This window comes from Amblyomma mixtum, chromosome 9, assembly GCF_055824585.1.
Source record: "Amblyomma mixtum isolate Tamu chromosome 9, ASM5582458v1, whole genome shotgun sequence".
Classification (NCBI taxonomy): Eukaryota; Metazoa; Arthropoda; class Arachnida; order Ixodida; family Ixodidae; genus Amblyomma; species Amblyomma mixtum.
The window spans coordinates 36,679,246-36,699,453 of NC_143020.1; the positions used below are offsets into that span (position 1 = coordinate 36,679,246).

At 44.1% G+C, this 20,208-nt stretch overlaps 1 protein-coding gene and 1 pseudogene across 1 annotated transcript; both read right to left on the reverse strand.

Annotated features, from left to right (window-relative positions):
* Positions 1-405: 405 nt before the first annotated feature.
* LOC149328746 (uncharacterized) lies at positions 406-7,301 on the reverse strand (annotated as a pseudogene).
* Positions 7,302-16,336: 9,035 nt separating this feature from the next.
* On the reverse strand, positions 16,337-18,930 carry LOC149328747 (uncharacterized). Its single transcript, XM_089559077.1, has 2 exons — positions 18,848-18,930; positions 16,337-18,630 (listed from the first exon to the last, which is right to left on the reverse strand). Exons 1-2 carry the CDS (start codon positions 18,928-18,930, stop codon positions 16,431-16,433), a joined length of 2,283 nt encoding a protein of 760 aa, XP_089415203.1. The 3' UTR covers positions 16,337-16,430.
* Positions 18,931-20,208: the final 1,278 nt, after the last annotated feature.

The window sequence follows — 20,208 nt, forward strand, 5'->3', positions numbered from 1 at the left end:
TAGTGTAAGTCAACAAGCATGTTCATTTCTAAATCAACAAGCATTTTACTTCTTGTCGTCAATAAACATGAAGTTCTAATTTCTATTATTTCTGCGACAGTAGTATCTTCTTTTAACTGTTATTTGCATTCCCAAATGGGCAATTTTTCTCTAATACTGGTCTCTATTTTTTAAGTAGACGTACTGAAATATAATGATTTCCAAAGTATTCGAAATGTATTTGCAGCGGTTACGACACAAGTGGAAATTCTTGAATCCCTACATGATTGCTTTTGAGTTGACATAAAAGGTATTCGAATCATATTATACTCAGTTTCCAAAAAGCAGCCAAAACAAGCCTTGTCGAGGAGCATTCAAATTTTATTTCCAAAGCAAGAGTTCCTCTGATGCCCGCGCAGCTCATCTCTACTGTGGCGCGCAGAGCGATTCTTTCTCGCAGCTTTCAGTCGGCTCAGGAACGTCCCTGGAAAAGATGAATCCCACTTCTCCCTGCGGGTCCAACTGAGGAAGCACTGCTGCGGCGTTGCCGCAGGTAGGATCTACGTCGTACAGCTTGTAGACAACGCGGTCGTTTTGGCTTGAGATGGCTGCGAAAGAGAAAGTGGAACTTTATTTACCGGTATCAGGGCTATACTTTCCCGGTTACGAGCGGCCTTTTAGGAGTTTCCTTGAAATCTCTCCTTTTTATGTTTATATGCTTACAGATAGATTTTGAAGGAATTGTGCTCGGCCATACATAAAACCTATATGTTTGCACTCAAATAACAATCGACAGATGCAGGAGAAATGTTCATCCTGAATCTTAATACCGCTTTTTCTTTCAGTTATTTTCGCGGATTCCTGAAAATGCTTATGTAGGGATCATGGTAGGTGGGGTTTAACTTCTCGATGGCGCCCACGGATTATGACAGGGGCCGTGGTGTATATCCGCGGAAGATTTCCAATGAACTGAGGCTTTTGCCGGAGGATTACATTGCAAATCTCGCAGAGATAGAAATGCTGCCCTTAACCTTAATTCACTTCTGCAAAATACAAAGTAGTAAGGCTCATCTCATTTTTCAACACAAGGCTCCTTTTCAGTTGAAAAATATTACGCATAAAATAATACTATATTTTCTTGAAAAGGTAAATCGTTGGTGACGTACCATTTTCGCCGTCTACCACTTGATTAACGCTCGCCGCCCATCTGCCGGCTAGCTCAAAATTTATAGCTGGGGCCGCAGGGAAGTGGACAACTTCGTCTCAGCATACCCGTTTCCTGACCATTCGGTGTCGACGCGACAAATAGCCACGTTTGTCGTGGACAACTCTCGAGTTACTGCGTGCTTCACTCTAGTACCAACTAGAAGCGGTAATCGACAACGTCATCTTGTGACGCCACACGCATTTTAATTAATTCACTCACTCATGAGACTGCATTAAGGCATAGACTCATGAAACCACTGGCTGTCCCTCCCATTCTGCCCTCCAGAGACATGAGCTGCTCGGACGTAAAAGGGAGATTTCACCAAGCGAAGTGGTTTATTTTATGAGACCTACCCGCAAGGGCGAAAACCAATTCACACATAGTGATATTGCCTGTCACCCTCAGATCAGTGTTATAAATTGGAGTTTCTTTAGGTGACGATTTTAATAGCTTTCGTATCCACGGCTAAGCTAAAATAGTTATTATTAGGTAAAAAACATTTTGCTAAATTCAGTTCTCTTTCGAAGCTCAAGTTCACATTTTTTGCGAAGAAGAAAAGCTTCAGCGCGTCAATGTTTGAGTTTGTGCGTCTTTGGAGCATTACCAGAGCAACAAAAAATCTTATTACGTGCTCACATGTGTCTTCCTTATCTGTATAATCGTAGCTGCTTGTGTGCCCTGGATGGTCAAGAACACAGCTCAAGAGCAAGCCCTTATGCCCTAATTCGCTTGGGATGTGCACTTATTATGCTCAAGGCTACTATAATAGTTGGTACTTACTTATGTTCAGGTAGTATGCCAAACCATTGTACGGCTTAATGTACTCAATAAAATGCTCCTCCACATCTGAAAACGAAGGAAAGTAGTTTAAATTGGTTATGCAGTGGTCACTTAATCTCCCACTACTTCGCTGCACTCGCTTTGTAATTATGTATGCGCTATGTAGTATATATTCATTATATATTCGCTGTGTGAGGTGTGACCCGTAAAACAATGGCCAATTCCACATATATATGTGAATCAACCAATCAACGCTGGCGCGTCATACCCTCAAGGCAGGGATTAAATTACCCCTCTAATTTTGATACATTCGATTATGATGAAGATCAGGTTGCTGATAATCTCGACGTTTGTTACGCTTCTGGCCAATATAGATTTTATTCTTTTCCATTCCCATTGTTGACTGTGTATTCTAGAAATTCCTCGCCCTTACTTACACAATCAGTAATGGAGACACTTCTTTCTTTCCGTATAACAAGTCCCATTTGGTTTAAGCTTTTTTGAAGTGCTACACAATTTCCCCTTCAACGTTACAGAGCATTTCTGTGATTTGTTTATTATATCTCAGAACGAAACATTACAGAAAATCGCCAACGTGATTAAGGACAAGTCAAGTGTACTGCTTTGCCATTCACTCGACAAATCGTGGTATTAGATTGCATGCACATGTAGCGACCTAATATTAATAGCACAGTTTCCAATCCCACACGTCACGATGATCAGTTTCACGTTGTGGAACAAAATGATGCGAAGTGACCCCAAACGTTACCGAGGAAAATATCTGGATTGGCTGAATAAAGCGCCAACCCGTGTGTCTGCTCACTTGCTGCTACCGCGCATATAATCAAACCATCAGTGACGATATGGCATATATTGAACGATTGAACGAAACGGGAGTGCATGGAAGCCGCCGATGTGGTACGCTTTTCAGTCAAGCGTGCTCGTATTCTGGAGGCGAAAGCCGAAATATGTGGCCGGTCGCACCCAACGAAAAGCCCTGTGGTCACTAACCGCGAACTCGTTCAACTACAAAACATTCATATGTGTGCAAATATATTTTTAAAGCACTTGTACCCTTTCAAGACAAATACACACACTTGCACACCGACACCTGGCGGCCGCATCAACAGCAAATGCTGGAATTTCAAAAGCAGAATGTGAAACATCTACCACAGATCATTCGCATTGCAACGGGTGCAATCACCAGCGAACTTTTTTATCCACACAGTTCATTCCCAAGCTATTAACATGCGAAAACGAATAAAATTTATAATGATCGCGTTCTTAACCTTTTCAATCACGCTATGGTTCAATCATTTTCTCGATCTTTATACACGCTGGTGGGACGATGCGTTCAGCTTCCTTTTTGTCCGTGCGCGCAAAATTCGGAAGACGTTTAAATAAGTCAGTTTGAGGTGTAGAAAATATTTTTTTTCTTTAGTAGCTAAAAACTACTGTCGCCTACGGAACGCTGGCCCAGGTGATGAAAATTGCCGTTCTCAGGCGCCACATCCGCATTGAGAACACCACAATCCTCCCTTATCGATTTCTCCCTTCTTTAGGTGTGTATTGTTTGTCTTTTATTAGTGCTGTACTTGCACTATGCGCCCTCGCAGCTACTGGTAGAAACTATAAATTTATTGAAATAGAATTCCTCAAGTCAAGTCGTATAGTCTATTGAACAGTGTGAGTAAGTTGCCGCATATATATTAATATGTATTCTTTATTCCCCATTATAATTGACGGGCCCACTACTCAAGCACTAATCTTGCCTGTCATGAGACATCGCCATTGCCATCGAGAGTTGTGAGAGGGTGCACCCGGGTACAACGCATCTGTTTATGCCAGGCACAGTTCTAAGTTGAGAGAGGGCGGTGAAAAAATGCGTTATCTCGGAGGCGGCTAAATAACGGCTGTGCGAATGGCACCGGAGGAGGTGCTGAGTCGGCGCATGTTTCGGAGTCGGAGCATGTACGAGCATGTTGCTGTTCAGGTGGCGCACACAACCAGCCGGAATATTCATGGAGTGTGTCTTCCAGGAGCGCCGCCTTTCGAACTGAAAAACAGCGTTTTATCTATCGCCTAGTAGCTGTACGCGGAGTTAATCGCTACGGCATCAGCAGCCCCGCCATTGGGGCAGCATTCAGTTAGAATACCGTCTTACTGTTTAGTCGGACCGTACGGGTATAGAGCGGTTTTTTTTGCGGGAGTCTCCTCAGGATCATTGCACATTTAGCCCGCGCGTGTGCAGCCTGCACAGTGAACAGTGCTGTCTCTTGTATGGCGGCTAGCACAGAACTGCGTAACTTGTAAAACCACTGCGATAGCTGCTCTGTTGCAGCAAAGAGTACTCGAGGGTAGTTTGGAGTACCGCTGAATTGTGCCCTGTATGGCTATGCCGTCGCACCGGTAGCTTTGTTTTATCATGCAGTTTAGTGTTGTTTTCTTCACCAGTGATAAAGGGTGTCTCCTCTCCTGCACATCTGGTTATACTATAGCTCACGCTTTCCTTATCTAGTGGGTTCACTCGAAAAAACAGGGAAATAATGCTTGACAGATTTGGTGATAATAGCGAATAGTCGGAGACATATTACACCAATTCACCTCAAATATTTGAAGTCAGCATTTAGCCTTGTTTCTCTCAGCTCATAAATGCTTATCACATCTCCAACCAGTGTTTTTAGAGATCATATCTGTAAAATTTGGCAGGGGCCTTTGTGGAACCTGTTCGTGGCACGTCTTAGGTAAAAGATCACTCGCAGTTCATAACGCACAACAAAATCGCAAACAGTGGCACATTACCACGCAGTAGAAAAGATACATATGCAACTGAGACCTTTTAAAGACCTTTTCAGTAAACTAAGTTTGTAATTATAAACATCTGTCTCTGAACATTACGCCATGACAACTTTCTACAAAAAAAAACAGCTCACAGAAGCTCGGAATAGAACTGCGTCTACATACCGGGTGAGCTTATTTGGATCGAAGACGTTTGCTCGTCGTATTCAGAAACAAATTTTCCTCTGCAAAAAAGAATTATAAAGCAACCTCAAGCCACGCTTCCAACTTCGGTCATTATCAGTTCGCATTAAAGGAACATAGATTCCCCTTATCTAGAGAGTTCACTGGCTTGACATTTCAAAGCAACTTGACATTTCACCCCACCATTCTTACCACCCACGTCGATGCCGATGCTGGGAACAGAATTGTCAGGCCTGAGTGCTTGAAACAACAATTCACGATTAAGGAAATGAACGTTGCGGACACGTATGAGCATCACAATACAGGTCTAACAAGGGAATAATTCTGCAGTGCTGAGGTGCTTGAGGTAAAATATGTAAACCTATCTCTAGAGAACACATTCATAGAAAACAACTATGGGAAGTGTAATCAGCCTCGATGGCAGGTATATATTTTAGAATTTTTTCTTTGTGCAGGCATATATATAGTTCAGGTTAAGCCGTTTCTTCACCTAGCATATGTACGCTGGAACAGCTGGATTCCTATTAGTGGTTAATATATACCGTATTGTCAGCCCTCTAAAACTTTCAATGAACCGAGAAAGGTGTACCTGATATTCACCCGCATTGAGAGCAGCATTACGAGAAGGCGTCTCCAGAGTTCAAAAACACTTATGTGGAATATTGGTTCACTGTTCCGTTTGGTGCATACCACGTCGTGCCATTAGCCTTGTCACTACTGGGATCAGTGCCGTCCCAAAGAATGGTAAAGTTCACCGTGACGTCGGGTTCAAGAGTGACTCCAGTCCGGTAGCATTCATACATCAAAACTGGCCTGAACTGAGATTCCTGCGTAGTCAAAGGTAAACTTTTCAGGACACCCTGAGTTGGGACCACCAGGAAAACACAAAAAGAGCGCAAACTTACTTCTTTTCTTTTTTAATTGAGTCTTAAACGTCTCATAATCCTGCTGCCCTTATTTTTCTGCTTATGAACAGTGTAAAGGCTTATATTATGGCAATATTTAAACCACTATTGTCGACCGGTGCAGGAAGAATGTCTGGTAATTAACAAAGCAGCGTTAGTTTCATTTACTGACCGTCAATCCAGACCCTTTGGATCTCTGATCGGCTTCTTGGCCATTATGTTGGTGACAGTGTTATTCGCCAAACAAAGGCTTAAAAATGTGTTTTTTGCAATCCACTCTAAACGCTTCGGAAATAGCAGATAATACTTGAAACCAATTTCCTGTTCTCACAGGGCCAAAAATAACTCTAAACAGAAGACCTGAGAAGTAAGTACAAAAACCTTTTATCTTATGAGAAAAGTTTCAGTGTGGTTATGGTGGTGAGCAATCCTTTATTGCAAATAAAGTACTGCAAGAGCCCAAAGGACGAATAGCAACAGGAAATCGGTTTCTTATTCTACAACAAAGGCCACTGCTGTGAATGAGTCATAAGGTCATAATGTTCGTATTTATTAGAGAGGAAAAGTGCCATCTGTATCTGCGCTCAGAGGCGTTGCTTGCACGGACAGGGTAAATGTCTAAGTAGTCGGGCACAAATTTTTATAGGTTTGAATTATGCATGCCTTATGGCGGTCACACATGCAGGTTCAGCGCCGAGTAAAGGCTCCTTTATGCCGCGTCCTGTATGTCCGCAAAAAAGAACCGTTGCGCCAGACTTTTTTATGCGCCTTCATCGAGCAGCAGCGGCGCGTGAATTTAGAGTTCGCTATAATAACCTGCATCGCTGTCATCACTCCGGCAAGATCTCAAGAGGTAGCTAGAAGAATAATTGTTCAATCCTTTTGAGAAGAATGACGTTGTAGTTGGAACAGACGAATGGTCACATCTCCTTTTCTTACGTTTTGTTTCACCATTTTTTGAAAATAATTTATGAAGTAAATAAAAAATAAAGCAGGTGATTTTGTCTATTCTGAGGTCCATTCGCAGAATTCTGACCAGAAATTTAGCCCTAATTGCAAAATCTGGATCATAAAAATTTTTGAAGCTAAATTGTACTGTTTGTAATAGCTTAAAAAACTGACAATTGGCAATAAGGGACATCCTGCGCTATTAACTCCAGCGTAAATTCACTTTTGTTGTTCGTACCTTGTATATATGCGCCTGTGCCGAATTCTCAACGTAAACAATTGAACAAAAATATGCTTTCCTGAGCTCGGACCACCGACCAATCGATTTAGTGCACTGTAAAACACTACGGCGAACAGGCGAATATGTACAGTGGAAAAGCACGTGCTTCTTACATCGTAAAAATCCTTGGTGTACTGGTCAGCAAGTGCGACTGCACACAGGAGCACAAAGGCGACGAACTCAGGCAGGCGAGTCATATTATATTGGCTTTGTCCACAACAGGAACCTGTCTGCAATGTAATTGCAAGAAGAGAACATTTCTTACCACCCATAGATTTCCCTTGTCGTTCAGTGTTCGTACCCATGAAAAAGCTGTTCATTTTACTTAAAACAAGATTCTCTCCACTATATATAACTTTCATTCCTCTATCTAGGTTTTATTATTTTTCCTGATTTAGTCTGCAAAAACAGCTAGTTGCAAACGGCAACTAGCTTCAAACGAAGTGGCTGGCTCGTGACTCATTGACAGCAGCATTGGTGTGAAATCCCCTGCCCGCGCTTATTACTCAACGAAAACAGCCAGCATATTTTGAGACAGAACTCTTTTGTGTTTTTATGACGTGCATTTTAGCACTTTCGGACAGCTGCTGCAACCTGCTGAGAAATTTCTAGGCTATTAACAATCTGTTTCAGCAGACCGAGATGTGCAGTGTATTATAGCAATATACAACCAAAACCAGCAGTATGAAATGCACCTCAAAGCACATCGCTCACCAAAAAAGTCGCCTAACTTCGGCGCCTACATCGCGGTGAATAAAATTGCCCTTTATTTGTGCCATTCCAGAATGCCGGCAGGCGCAGGGCCGTTACTGCAACATAATGACAATAGGTCAGTGGCATTGGCCCGAGGTAGCCATTTAGAAGAAGTTGCCTTTTGGTTGGTATGTTGAACTGGGCTGTAGCGCTTTCTACTCTGCAGTAGTACACCATGTGCACGATGTTTCTTTCCCGCATATAGTAAAAAGAAGAAAATTTTCGCTTGCAACGGCTCATTGCCTTTGCAGGAAAGAGAAACCAACACAAGAAGGCTTATTCGCCAACTGCAGAATGTACAGGCACAAGGCTTCAAACGCTACTTATGGACGACGGTACCTGAAAATTGATACATGGGCATAAAAATCTGTGGCTTAGCTTGGTTAAGCCCGGTGATTGCGAAAGCAATATCAGTACGTACACCATGGTACAGCTGGTAGTGTAGCTGGTGGTGGTGCTTGTGGTTAGACTTGTGGTGATGCATCGGTTATACAATCCAATTCAATCCAATGCAATCCAATCCAATGCAATCCAAACCAATCCAATGCAATCCATTCCAATCCAATTGAATCAACTCGAATCCAAACCAATCCCATCCAATCCATTCCAATCCAATTCAGTTCACTCCAATCTAATCCAATCCACTCCAATGCAATCCAATCCACTCCTATCCAATCCAATCCAATCCAAAGTAATCGAATCTCCAATCCAATTCAATCCACTTCAATCTAATCCAATCCACTCCAATGCAATCCAATCCACTCCTATCCAATCCAATCAAATGTAATCTAATCTAATGTAATCTAATCCAGTCTAGTCCAATACAATCCAATCTAAGCCAATCTAATCCAATGTAATGCAATAAAGGTCAAATGAAGGTCAGTGGTGGTCACCGGCCGCGGCACGGCAAAGGCGTGAAAGTGCAAGTAGTATTGCTTTCGCAATAAAAGAAAAGCACGACCATCGACGCGGACTGAAGGAAGAGACACAGGCGGGCGCTGTGTGTCTTACAGAACAGCGCCCATCTGTGTCTTTTCCTTGAGTCCTTGCCCACGTTCGCGTTGTTTTTCAAGAAAATATCGTACTAATTCCCCGAGGATCCGTTTTCTTCATACATGAGCTTACCTAGAAGAGATAACCAAACCAAGAGCACGTAAAAATTTATAAAGCCGATAATTTTTGGCATAAAACGCATGTATGACTTGCCGAACGTCCTACAACTTATTAAGATAAGATGGGAGAGAACATGCCTCAGAAAGCATCCTAAACAAAGTAATAAGCAACGAAGCATTATAAAATGCGACAAAAATTTGAACATATCCAAAGGTAGATATGAGCTGAAAATAAAAAAAAAGAAGCAAACCCGGCTCGAGCTGCCTTATTGCACACGTAAACTCCGCTCTAAATTATTTCCTCACACTAAGTAAGTAAGTTTTTTATTTGGGACAAAATTTACAAAAAATTCTGTCCTGTGTGAGTAGGTTAAAGGCTGTTTCCCGCCTGACGAGGCCATCTCACCCTTGACAGCACAGGCAACTATTTACAGGGTTTGAAGACACGTGTAAAAAGTACATACAAACAGATTGCAACAGTGAAATTATGCTAAGCCGACACTTTGAATGTAATATTTTAGAAAATCTTGGTGAGGGTGGGGGGGCCTGCCATTGTTAACTGTACGGGCTGCATTTGGTAAATAGGCTGAAAAGAAGCGCCTGCGAAAAACCTGGAGCATGCTATTGATTGGGGCGCCTTTAGACCTAATATAATAATTTGTGTATAGGTTTTAAAGTCTCAAAGAGAGTTCGGTTACGAGGGACCCTTTAGTGGAGAGTTTCGGACGATTTCTACCAACTGGAGGTTTTTAACGTGCTAGGACATTACAGAGTACAAGGACCTTTAGCATTTTGCCTCCATCAAAATCTGACCGTCGCGGCTGGGACCGAACTCGTGTCTTTCGGGTCAGCAGCAGAACGCCATCACCAGTGAGGGACCGCGGCGGCTCGGAATAAAATAGCGACTAAAAAAACTGACCCGGGGCATCTTTCTTCATCTGTGAACCATAAGAGGCAGCGGCAACAATACATTTACTTTCACCAGATGGGCTCGACTCTCTACATACAAGGCAGTAGTGCTAACGACAAGCTTGAAGGTGAAGAAAAGAGAGGCATGTTTGTTTACTTCTATTGAGACGTTTCTGCGTTGAGCTGGAATATGTGAACAGTAAGACGGGTTCCAGTTTCACTCAGAACTTGCTTGATTGCAATGTGGTCCCCTTAGAAAAACTTGCAATGCTCAGTATTCTTCACATGGAATCAGTTGAATTTCAATCGTAAAATATTTTAAGATTCAGTAGAATGTCCTGCAGGCGCGCTTTGAAAATTCCGGAGAAGAAATCGCAAGGAACTTCTCCCCACGGCACTTTTTACTTGCCCGCTTTTTGGAAGATGGGCAAATTGTGGCCCTCCTTTTGAAACTTACAATATTTTTCTGTTTGCTTGAGAACATGAAGGACATCATGGACGCGACTGGGTTTTGCACATTTATGGTGCCTGTGGAACAAAGTTACTTCCGGTGCTTTTTTGCCTGAGAACAACGGGCACGCAAGAACATCCGGATATCTGGGTAACCAATCGTTCCTCCTCCGCCAGTGAATGTTTCTATGTTTGCTCAAGCCTTTCTTGATGCGGACGTTTTGTATTTCACTGATATTTTCTTCATTTCATATTGCATTTTTACGAACGTATGCGATGTACCGAAACGTCATTTTTCAGAGATTAAGTTCAAAATCAATATTGTGAAGTTGTTTTTTTTCTGCTCAGGCAGTTTTACCCAAAAAGCGCCATGACAGAAGACATCTTTTCTTCTACATACGTTAGGTTCATACACACATGGTTTAAACAAGTGTAACAGAAGCCAACCACCGGCCTGCGACATAGGCCTCACTGCGGAGCCGTCTTACTACATGATGTCAGATCTTACACGCGTGTTCCTCTGAGGGCAATGTGTCTGCCACTTGCCTTCGAAATTAATTTCTCCTAAAACAGCTTGATTACATCGACGTGCAAACATGCAGGTGTCAGGCACAGGTCTAAATTGGATTAAATATCGAACAAGGGTTTTAAAACAAAAAAGAAACCAACTTTTCTTCCAGTCTTATTGCCAACCACTTTATTAGATGGGGGCTATTGCTGCCATAACTCTCTTATTGATAGCTTTATAAGGTGGTTACCGTATTTTTCTCACCTGGAGACAGCGAGCTCGGCCGCCTCAAGAGAAACTAGGCAGTACTACGGTGATGATTTTGACACAGAAAGTGTTTCTATCTCTGGGGTGGCACATGGCGTGCAATACTATTCAGATTTGTAAAACAAAAGCAAGATCCTCATGTTTTCAATTAATTTCATGAAAAACTGCAAGTTTTATGCAAGTTCTTCATTAATCTGTGGAAGTTTCAAAACTTTAGGAAGGCGTAGGTTAAGGAATGTCTAAGACGACACCTAGAATAATATTTGATTTAGTGCCTTCAAGTTAGGCCATAATTTACTGAAAAAGCACCGTATCACAGAAGTGTGCATCTTTAAGCTTTGGAAGGAGAATATATACAAATAAAGCACTCACCTAGCTTTTTCTCCTAACTTCAAAAGAAGCACCTGCTTAACTGAAATTCATCCATCCGACCCCTTTATGTACTATCAAAGTGGAGCACCTGTACATCATGCGACCTCGTCCAGTCAACAGGTTGAAGGTCGGTTTCGAATCAGGGTTATTTTTTATGTTCTTCAGTGTTCACTCTCAGAGACGGTAGCCTGCAGTATCGAAAAAAGAAAATACATACCCGTTTCATGTTTCGGGGTGCACAACCGGATACTGCTCCTATTGTTGCTACTACGTTCATATAACCAATTCATCATAGATGATGACAGATGTCAAAAGCCATCGTCGAAGTATTTTGGCGCACGTGGCATATTAATAATGCTGGCAAGAATAAATTATTTTTTTTGCCGCAACCAAAAGGAAGAACTACTGCAAATGGTGTTCCTTTAGGTGTAGTTGAATTACACCATGTCGTTGATTAGCGCCCAATCTTCTCAAAATTCGGACACATTTAGTCCTATTGTGTTCAAGAAATGCAGTTATAAAAAACTCGAGCGCTCGCCTCACTCCCGAATTTATTGTGAGATATCACATTTCCGCACAAATTTTTAGAAATCGGCGGTAGTTTGTAATGGCCACACTCAATGTAATCCACCATTCATTTGGCTTGAGGAACCATTCCATTAAAACCAACCTGCCTATTTTTCAAAACGTCTTATAGGCTTGCTTGCACTGATAAAAGTCTACCTCGTGGGGTCATTTATAATGAATCGCAACACTATGCTATTTTCTTTTTAGAATGAGCTCATGCTGGCTCAGATGTCAACAATGTGACCGAACTTTTCTACGATAACTACTATACCCGATTCTTATGCAGCGGTTCTATGATCACGTTCATCTTTTCTACCATCAGGGAAGGCATCTCGCAATGCCGCTTCTTAGTGCACTTTACTTCGAACATTTATTTATGAGCATTTCACACAGAACCACCATCCGAAATGTTCTTAAGCAGGGCGTCAAGTGAAATTATTGAACAAAAAATTAGTTGATGATCTAGCGTTTTTCTGCGCAGAAAAGCCAGCGTGGGCAAACGTGTGACATTGACGCAACAGTTTACAATCGTTTTATTGTGCTCAGATGAGTTGACAAAAGAGTTACATTTACTGGTCATAACTGTGGGAGTCTGCATCAATGCTTCCTTAATAACAACTTTATTGGAGCGAGCTCGGCTGATCAGTTGTCGGTGCGTGAAGGGGAGTGATCAGGAAGGTGAAGTGCTCTTGAGTAGCCCTAGATGACCGGACACTCTTGGTCCGCGGCGACCATCAAGATGCAGCCCATGATGCGAAGCTGTAGCTCCAGTAGTGAACTGCTCCGTGCAGCCTCCCATCACTCCTGTGGAATGTGCAGGTGCAACATAAGCTAGTGCGCCTCCCAAGAGCACCGCTGTGCGAGAAAACATCCACAATCGCAGTGAAACGTATTGAAAAGATAGTGCGTGTAAAACGGCGAGTTGAGCGAGTTGGTACATCTTGAGACAAAAAACAGCGCAGGAACAGGGACACAAGAAAAGAAGACGACGGGAAAGGGGCTGACTAGCAACTGAAGGTTTATTGCACGGAACACGAAAAAATAAAAATGGCTGAGGCTTAGCTTAGGTTAAGCCTAGTCAGATGCGAAGCATATTGTCGCCGAGTTGCATATCGAGCACGCCGCTTGGCTAGACGTTCTTCACGCTCTTCATCAGTCTCTGTAGCACGCCGCAACTTTTGCTTCTCATTCCAACGAGCAGCCCTGTCTCCAGGAGGCATCTCTATCCCGTGTACGCCTAGCAGAGGCAGGCGCACCCCCTTGTATACCGCCGCTCCAGCATCACGCGTTCACTACAGCGCACCGAGCGGCAGAAGCAGGAAACACATTGGTCGCGACGCTCGCGCGACGGCGCGAGCTGGAGCCCCGTTTCTCCTATGTCGTTACGTCACGCATCACGTGGTCCTCCTTGGTCGCGACGCCTCGCGCGACGGCGCGAGCTGGGCCCCCGTTTCTCATCTGCTGTGACGTCACGCATAACGTGGTCATCCTTGGTCACGACGCCTCGCGCGACGGCGCGAGTTTGGCCCCCGTTTTTCATCTGCTGTGACGGCACGCATCACGTGGTATGGCATGGAGGTCACGAAAGGTCAATGGTAACGACACCGCCGCGCTCGAGGAGCTGGGTTGGGCTATTTTAGTATGCTTCGCATAATACTCTACAAACAACCAGGAGGACGCATGATCGACGCCAACAACACTGATTAGATGTTACAATCAGCCATGATCTTCAAGAAACGATATCTGACAGTCATGAACAAGGACGGATGGAGTGCCTACGCATGTGTCGTGGTTTTTATGAATATGAAATGCTTCGCTAATTTCCCTAGTTAATCTATCTTTGTTATTGTAAGACTTTTGTGTCGTTTTAAATGTCTCTGGTAGAACTTCTCAAACATATTTATATAAACATAGGCTATATATAAACATATATAAACATAGGCTCGTATTTGTACTGTGTAATTTTTCAAATACATAATTTATTATTATTACCATTATAGAGTGAGGCGGATGATTAACGAATTTACTCACGACATTTGCAGTAACCTTGATGCAGGCAATCAGATAGACGCAATATTCATTGATTTTTCGAAGGCATTCGATACAGTGATTCACTCAAAACTTATGTATAAACTTGACATGATCCTCAATAACCCCCGCCTTCTCAATTGGATTTCAAGTTTTCTTTCCAACCGTTCTCAATTTGTGTCCTTCAACCGAACTAATTCTAGGGTAGCAGACGTGCCCTCAGGAGTTCCACAGGGTTCTGTATTGGGCCCATTGCTTTTTTTGATTTTTATAAATGACTTACCTTGTAACATCACCTGTAACCTACGTTTGTATGCTGATGACTGCGTGTTGTATCACAAAATTTCCTGCCTTGATGATCACTTATACCTTCAGAAATCATTTTCAGAATTTAGCTCTTGGTGTGCTACATGGCAAATGACTATTAACATCCGCAAAACCGTTGTTATGACTTTCACTAATAGAACGACACCTTCCGTGTTTAATTACACAATTAGCAATACCCCCATCCAGAGTGTGAGTCAATACAAATACCTTGGTCTTATTTTCACACCAAGTATGTCATGGTCCAAACATATAGATTTCATAACCTCAAAGGCACTTAAAAAGTTAGGATACCTCCGTCGCACAATAAAAGCTGCTCCTAGAGATACGAAACTACTGATGTTTAAATCGCTAATCCGTCCACTACTTGAATACGCCTCCCCTGTATGGAACCCGCACAAACAACGCGAAATTAACCAAATCGAGGCAGTGCAGAAGAAAGCCGTTCGCTTCATATGTCACAGGTTTGGTAGAGATTTTTCGCCTTCCACAGCACTTTCATCACTGGGCCTGCAACCACTCTCATCTCGACGAAGGACTGAGTCTTTAAAATTTTTGTATTGCATTATTAACTCTTTCTGCCGGACCTCTGCAAATGATTACCTAACCCCTGCTATACCATCTAAATCTAGAAGTCACCACAGCCTAAACATCACGCCTTATTTTGCCCGCACGGACACATTTAAATACAGTTTTTTTCCGCGTGCAATCGAATATTGGAATTGTTTACCCGGTTCTAATCGCTCTCTTCCTTTAGAGCTGTTTTTAGCGGCTATTGAATAGTTTTTTCGTTTTTCTTGTTTTCACTCGTACTGTTTCGGATGTTTGCCATTGTTGTGCTCCATGTTTTCCTAAACTGTTGTTCACACCCACCCCTGCAATAGCCCAATAGGGCTGCAGTATGTATAAATAAATAAATAAATGTCGAAAGCCGGTGGGGGATGCTGACCGTCTCTGTTTGTTCAAATTGTCCGGTAGCGGTCCTCGGTGTGCCAGCAGAGCCTACCGAAGATGCTGCTGAACTGGCAGATTCCGAGTCAGTTCTGGCCCTCGTCTTCAACCTCATGCTCCTAGCTTCAGCCTCTTCGCATCACCGCCGCTGCCCATATTAGCGGCGCTCCAGCATTGCGAATTGTTAATCAAGGTGAAACGAAATTTGACTAATAAGTATCATATTACATTAAAGTAAAATACTATCTATTCCTGGAATTAATAAGAAATCTGATTTATCATTGCCTGCTCTCAAGCAACTGACACTGCATTATTTGAATTTTAACCATAAACACCGCATACATGTCTACACAGATGGCTCAGTGACTTAAACAAGCTCTGCTGGGTCTGTGGTGATACCGGCCAGGTCTATTTTAATGAAGGAGAGGACTACCTATCTCACCTCTTCAAGTGGTGCAGAACTAGCTGCCCTACGGGCTGCAGTTCAGTTCATTAGTCAGGAATCTGCACTTGACTGGACAGTTTTCACCGACTCAAAAGCAGCCCTTCAAGGCCTGAAAACTGCACTACGCCGTGGGTCACACGAACAACTCGTTGCCGAAATCCGCAAGCTGTACCATGACGCCACATTGAAAGGACATGACATAATTTTCCAGTGGCTGCCGGGCCACTGCGGCATTCATGGCAATCACCAGGCTGACGAAGCTGCCTGTTCTGCCCACAATGACGGAATCCCCGTTAATATCACCGTAAGGAGAGCTGACGCAGCGTGTGGGCTTCGTTCCTTGAGGCTGGAGCTCATACTTTCAGCGTGGAACTCTGGAGAGTTGTGCAACCGTCGGCTCAGGACATTGGACCCTGGACTGCGCCTCCGTCTTCCGTGTAATATAGCGCGTCGTGAAGCAACACTCTTTTTTACGAATTGGAAAAACAGCGCAATCAAAGACGAGACACAAGAGAAGGACAAAACACCAGCGCTGACTAACAACCAAATGGTTTATTGCTTCAGGCAAGGCAGCATATATATGAAATGGCACGAGTAAAAACACAAAATAAGCATGAGAGAAAGATACCGCACAACCACACAACTTGACTAAAAAAAGGCACGTCACTGATTAAGATACGCAAGTTCCTTTGAGAGTAGATTTATGGATGGGCTGCTGATACAGGTGTTACCGAGCTTTCTGATATGGCAAGCCTCCGAAATGAGCCTTGTGGTCTCATCTTTATAACGGGCGATGATAGTGGTCCGATTGAGGTGCGCTTCGCAATCTTCACACTCAGCACAGTGCACAGCAAGGTGGTTTCTGCGAGACTTGTTCTCTATATCTTTTGCATGTTCACGCAGTCTATCGTTGATGCATCGTCCCGTCTCACCGATGTAGAAGCTGCCGCAAGAGGTCGGGATCTTGTAAACGACACCAACACGACACTGAACGAACTTCCGCTTATGCTTCTTCTGGCAGCCTTTTTTGCTTCCATCCTCATTAACACGCTTGCACAATCCGCTAAGTTTATTCCTGGCTGAAAAAACCAGTCTAATGCCTCCTTTGCTCACTATCTTTTTTAGATTGTGCGAAACTTTGTGCACATACGGGATGCACACTGTTCTTTTTCTTTCTGCCAGACCCGCATCGGTGTCCTTGATCTTTCGCAGACTACATTCTGCAAGCAGGGACTCAGCAACATTTGACACCATCTTCGTGGGGTATCCTGCTGCAGATAGCCTGTTCACCTGTGCGTGAAAGCTGCCTTTTGTCTGATGCAGACATGATCTTTGCAGTGCGGCTCTTAGGCATGCCTTAGCGATACCGCGCTTAATAATCTTCGAGTGAGCTGACCGGAAAGGGAGAAGGCTCTTCCTGGACCGCGGCGAGTATGCCCAACAAATATGGTTGCTAGAAATTGTCATTTCCATGTCTAAAAACCTGAGCCTATTATTAGAGGGGAGCTCTGAAGTCAATTGGAGGTCATTAAGTTCATAACAGAACGTGTCAAAAATCTCTGCAGCCGTTTGCTGTGCGTCATTAGTGCGATATAAAATTAGAAAGTCATCAACATATCGCATTATCTTAACAATGGGCGCGTCATCGAGCTTAGTTCGAAGACGCCTGTCATAACTTGCTAGAAGTAGATCGCTTAGTACAGGAGCGATGCTCGAGCCAATGCAGACTCCTTGTTTTTGGATAAAAAATTTGCTGTCTATAGTGACAAAGGTTGATTTCATGTAAAAGCTCAGCAATTCTAAAAACCTGCTAACGTCCATTCCACATGCGTTTTGGAATTTTGTTACGCCAAAGCGGTCGATGCAAAGGCTGACTTCCGCGGTCACAGAGCGCTGAGGCAAGGAATAGTAAAGGTCCTTCACATCAATCGAAAAAGCGCTTACATGTGGTGGGCACTCTTCCCGAAGGAAGTCTGAAACAGTCTCGGGCTTCCTGATGAGGAATGGGTCGTCCACCTCCAGGTGAGAAAGGCACTTCTGCAAGAAAACAGCGACTTCACGTTGCCACGTGCCTCTTTCAGACACGATAGCGCGGAATGGGCACTGATCCTTGTGTGTCTTCGCACTGAAGAACATTGAAAGGCAGGTTCCTTTCGATGCCTTTACAGACGAAGCCAGCCTCGAGAGGCCGGCTTGTTCACAAAGCTGGACCGCTTTTTCTTGCACCTTGGCAGGTTTGACGGACTTTAATTCTCTGAAGTTGGCTTGGACTGCTTCTTGAGCCTTTTCTTTGTACAGGCCATTAGACACGATGACAAAGCCACCTTCCTTGTCGGACTGTAGCAGCTTCACCTTTGCATCTCTGAGGGCTTCTGCAGCGGAGGTGAGAAGACGCGTGTTTCCCTTCTTGACGTCTTTTGGGAGGCACTCAACTCCTTCCAAGATGCACCTGTTGGCGTCATCTATGGTGGCCCTTTTTGCAGCCGTCCGCACAAGAGAAAGTAGCTCAGTTTTGTCCAGACGCGGATGTTCACAGAACTTCGGTCCCTGCTTGAGAAGGCTGTTGACTTTCGTAGGGATGTTGACGTCGCCAAGCACAACCACTTCCTGTTGGACGGGCCCTGGAGGTCTCCTTTTCCGCGGAAGCCAAGGAACTATCTGGCGCCACATGAATTCTGCTGTATTGGATGCCAAACGGAGGTCTTGTCCGAATCTTTTGTTCCCTGCTTGTGTAGATACCTCGCTTCTGCACGCGAAGCTCAGGCACTCGGTGTAGAACCTGGCTTGCCTCCAGGTCTCGGATCGCAGAATGCGGCAGACTCGCTTGGCGTGACCATCTGAGGGTGCGAGTCCCCCAAATAAGCTGAGAACATCAGGAGGCAGATAAGAGTTCTTGATTGAAAACGTGAGAAGACGAGCCCGGCATGTGGTTGCGGCCAAAAGATTGACACATATAACTGAAGAGCGGAGGCATAAAGAGGGTAGAAAAGTGCCCGATGTAGAAGAAATGAATTCCAGAAGAGGGCAAATACGGGCTGGTTGGTACATGTTTTACGAATTGGAAAAACAGCGCGTCCAACAGGAAGTGGTTGTGCTTGGCGACGTCAACATCCCTACGAAAGTCAACAGCCTTCTCAAGCAGGGACCGAAGTTCTGTGAACATCCGCGTCTGGACAAAACTGAGCTACTTTCTCTTGTGCGGACGGCTGCAAAAAGGGCCACCATAGATGACGCCAACAGGTGCATCTTGGAAGGAGTTGAGTGCCTCCCAAAAGACGTCAAGAAGGGAAACACGCGTCTTCTCACCTCCGCTGCAGAAGCCCTCAGAGATGCAAAGGTGAAGCTGCTACAGTCCGACAAGGAAGGTGGCTTTGTCATCGTGTCTAATGGCCTGTACAAAGAAAAGGCTCAAGAAGCAGTCCAAGCCAACTTCAGAGAATTAAAGTCCGTCAAACCTGCCAAGGTGCAAGAAAAAGCGGTCCAGCTTTGTGAACAAGCCGGCCTCTCGAGGCTGGCTTCGTCTGTAAAGGCATCGAAAGGAACCTGCCTTTCAATGTTCTTCAGTGCGAAGACACACAAGGATCAGTGCCCATTCCGCGCTATCGTGTCTGAAAGAGGCACGTGGCAACGTGAAGTCGCTGTTTTCTTGCAGAAGTGCCTTTCTCACCTGGAGGTGGACGACCCATTCCTCATCAGGAAGCCCGAGACTGTTTCAGACTTCCTTCGGGAAGAGTGCCCACCACATGTAAGCGCTTTTTCGATTGATGTGAAGGACCTTTACTATTCCTTGCCTCAGCGCTCTGTGACCGCGGAAGTCAGCCTTTGCATCGACCGCTTTGGCGTAACAAAATTCCAAAACGCATGTGGAATGGACGTTAGCAGGTTTTTAGAATTGCTGAGCTTTTACATGAAATCAACCTTTGTCACTATAGACAGCAAATTTTTTATCCAAAAACAAGGAGTCTGCATTGGCTCGAGCATCGCTCCTGTACTAAGCGATCTACTTCTAGCAAGTTATGACAGGCGTCTTCGAACTAAGCTCGATGACGCGCCCATTGTTAAGATAATGCGATATGTTGATGACTTTCTAATTTTATATCGCACTAATGACGCACAGCAAACGGCTGCAGAGATTTTTGACACGTTCTGTTATGAACTTAATGACCTCCAATTGACTTCAGAGCTCCCCTCTAATAATAGGCTCAGGTTTTTAGACATGGAAATGACAATTTCTAGCAACCATATTTGTTGGGCATACTCGCCGCGGTCCAGGAAGAGCCTTCTCCCTTTCCGGTCAGCTCACTCGAAGATTATTAAGCGCGGTATCGCTAAGGCATGCCTAAGAGCCGCACTGCAAAGATCATGTCTGCATCAGACAAAAGGCAGCTTTCACGCACAGGTGAACAGGCTATCTGCAGCAGGATACCCCACGAAGATGGTG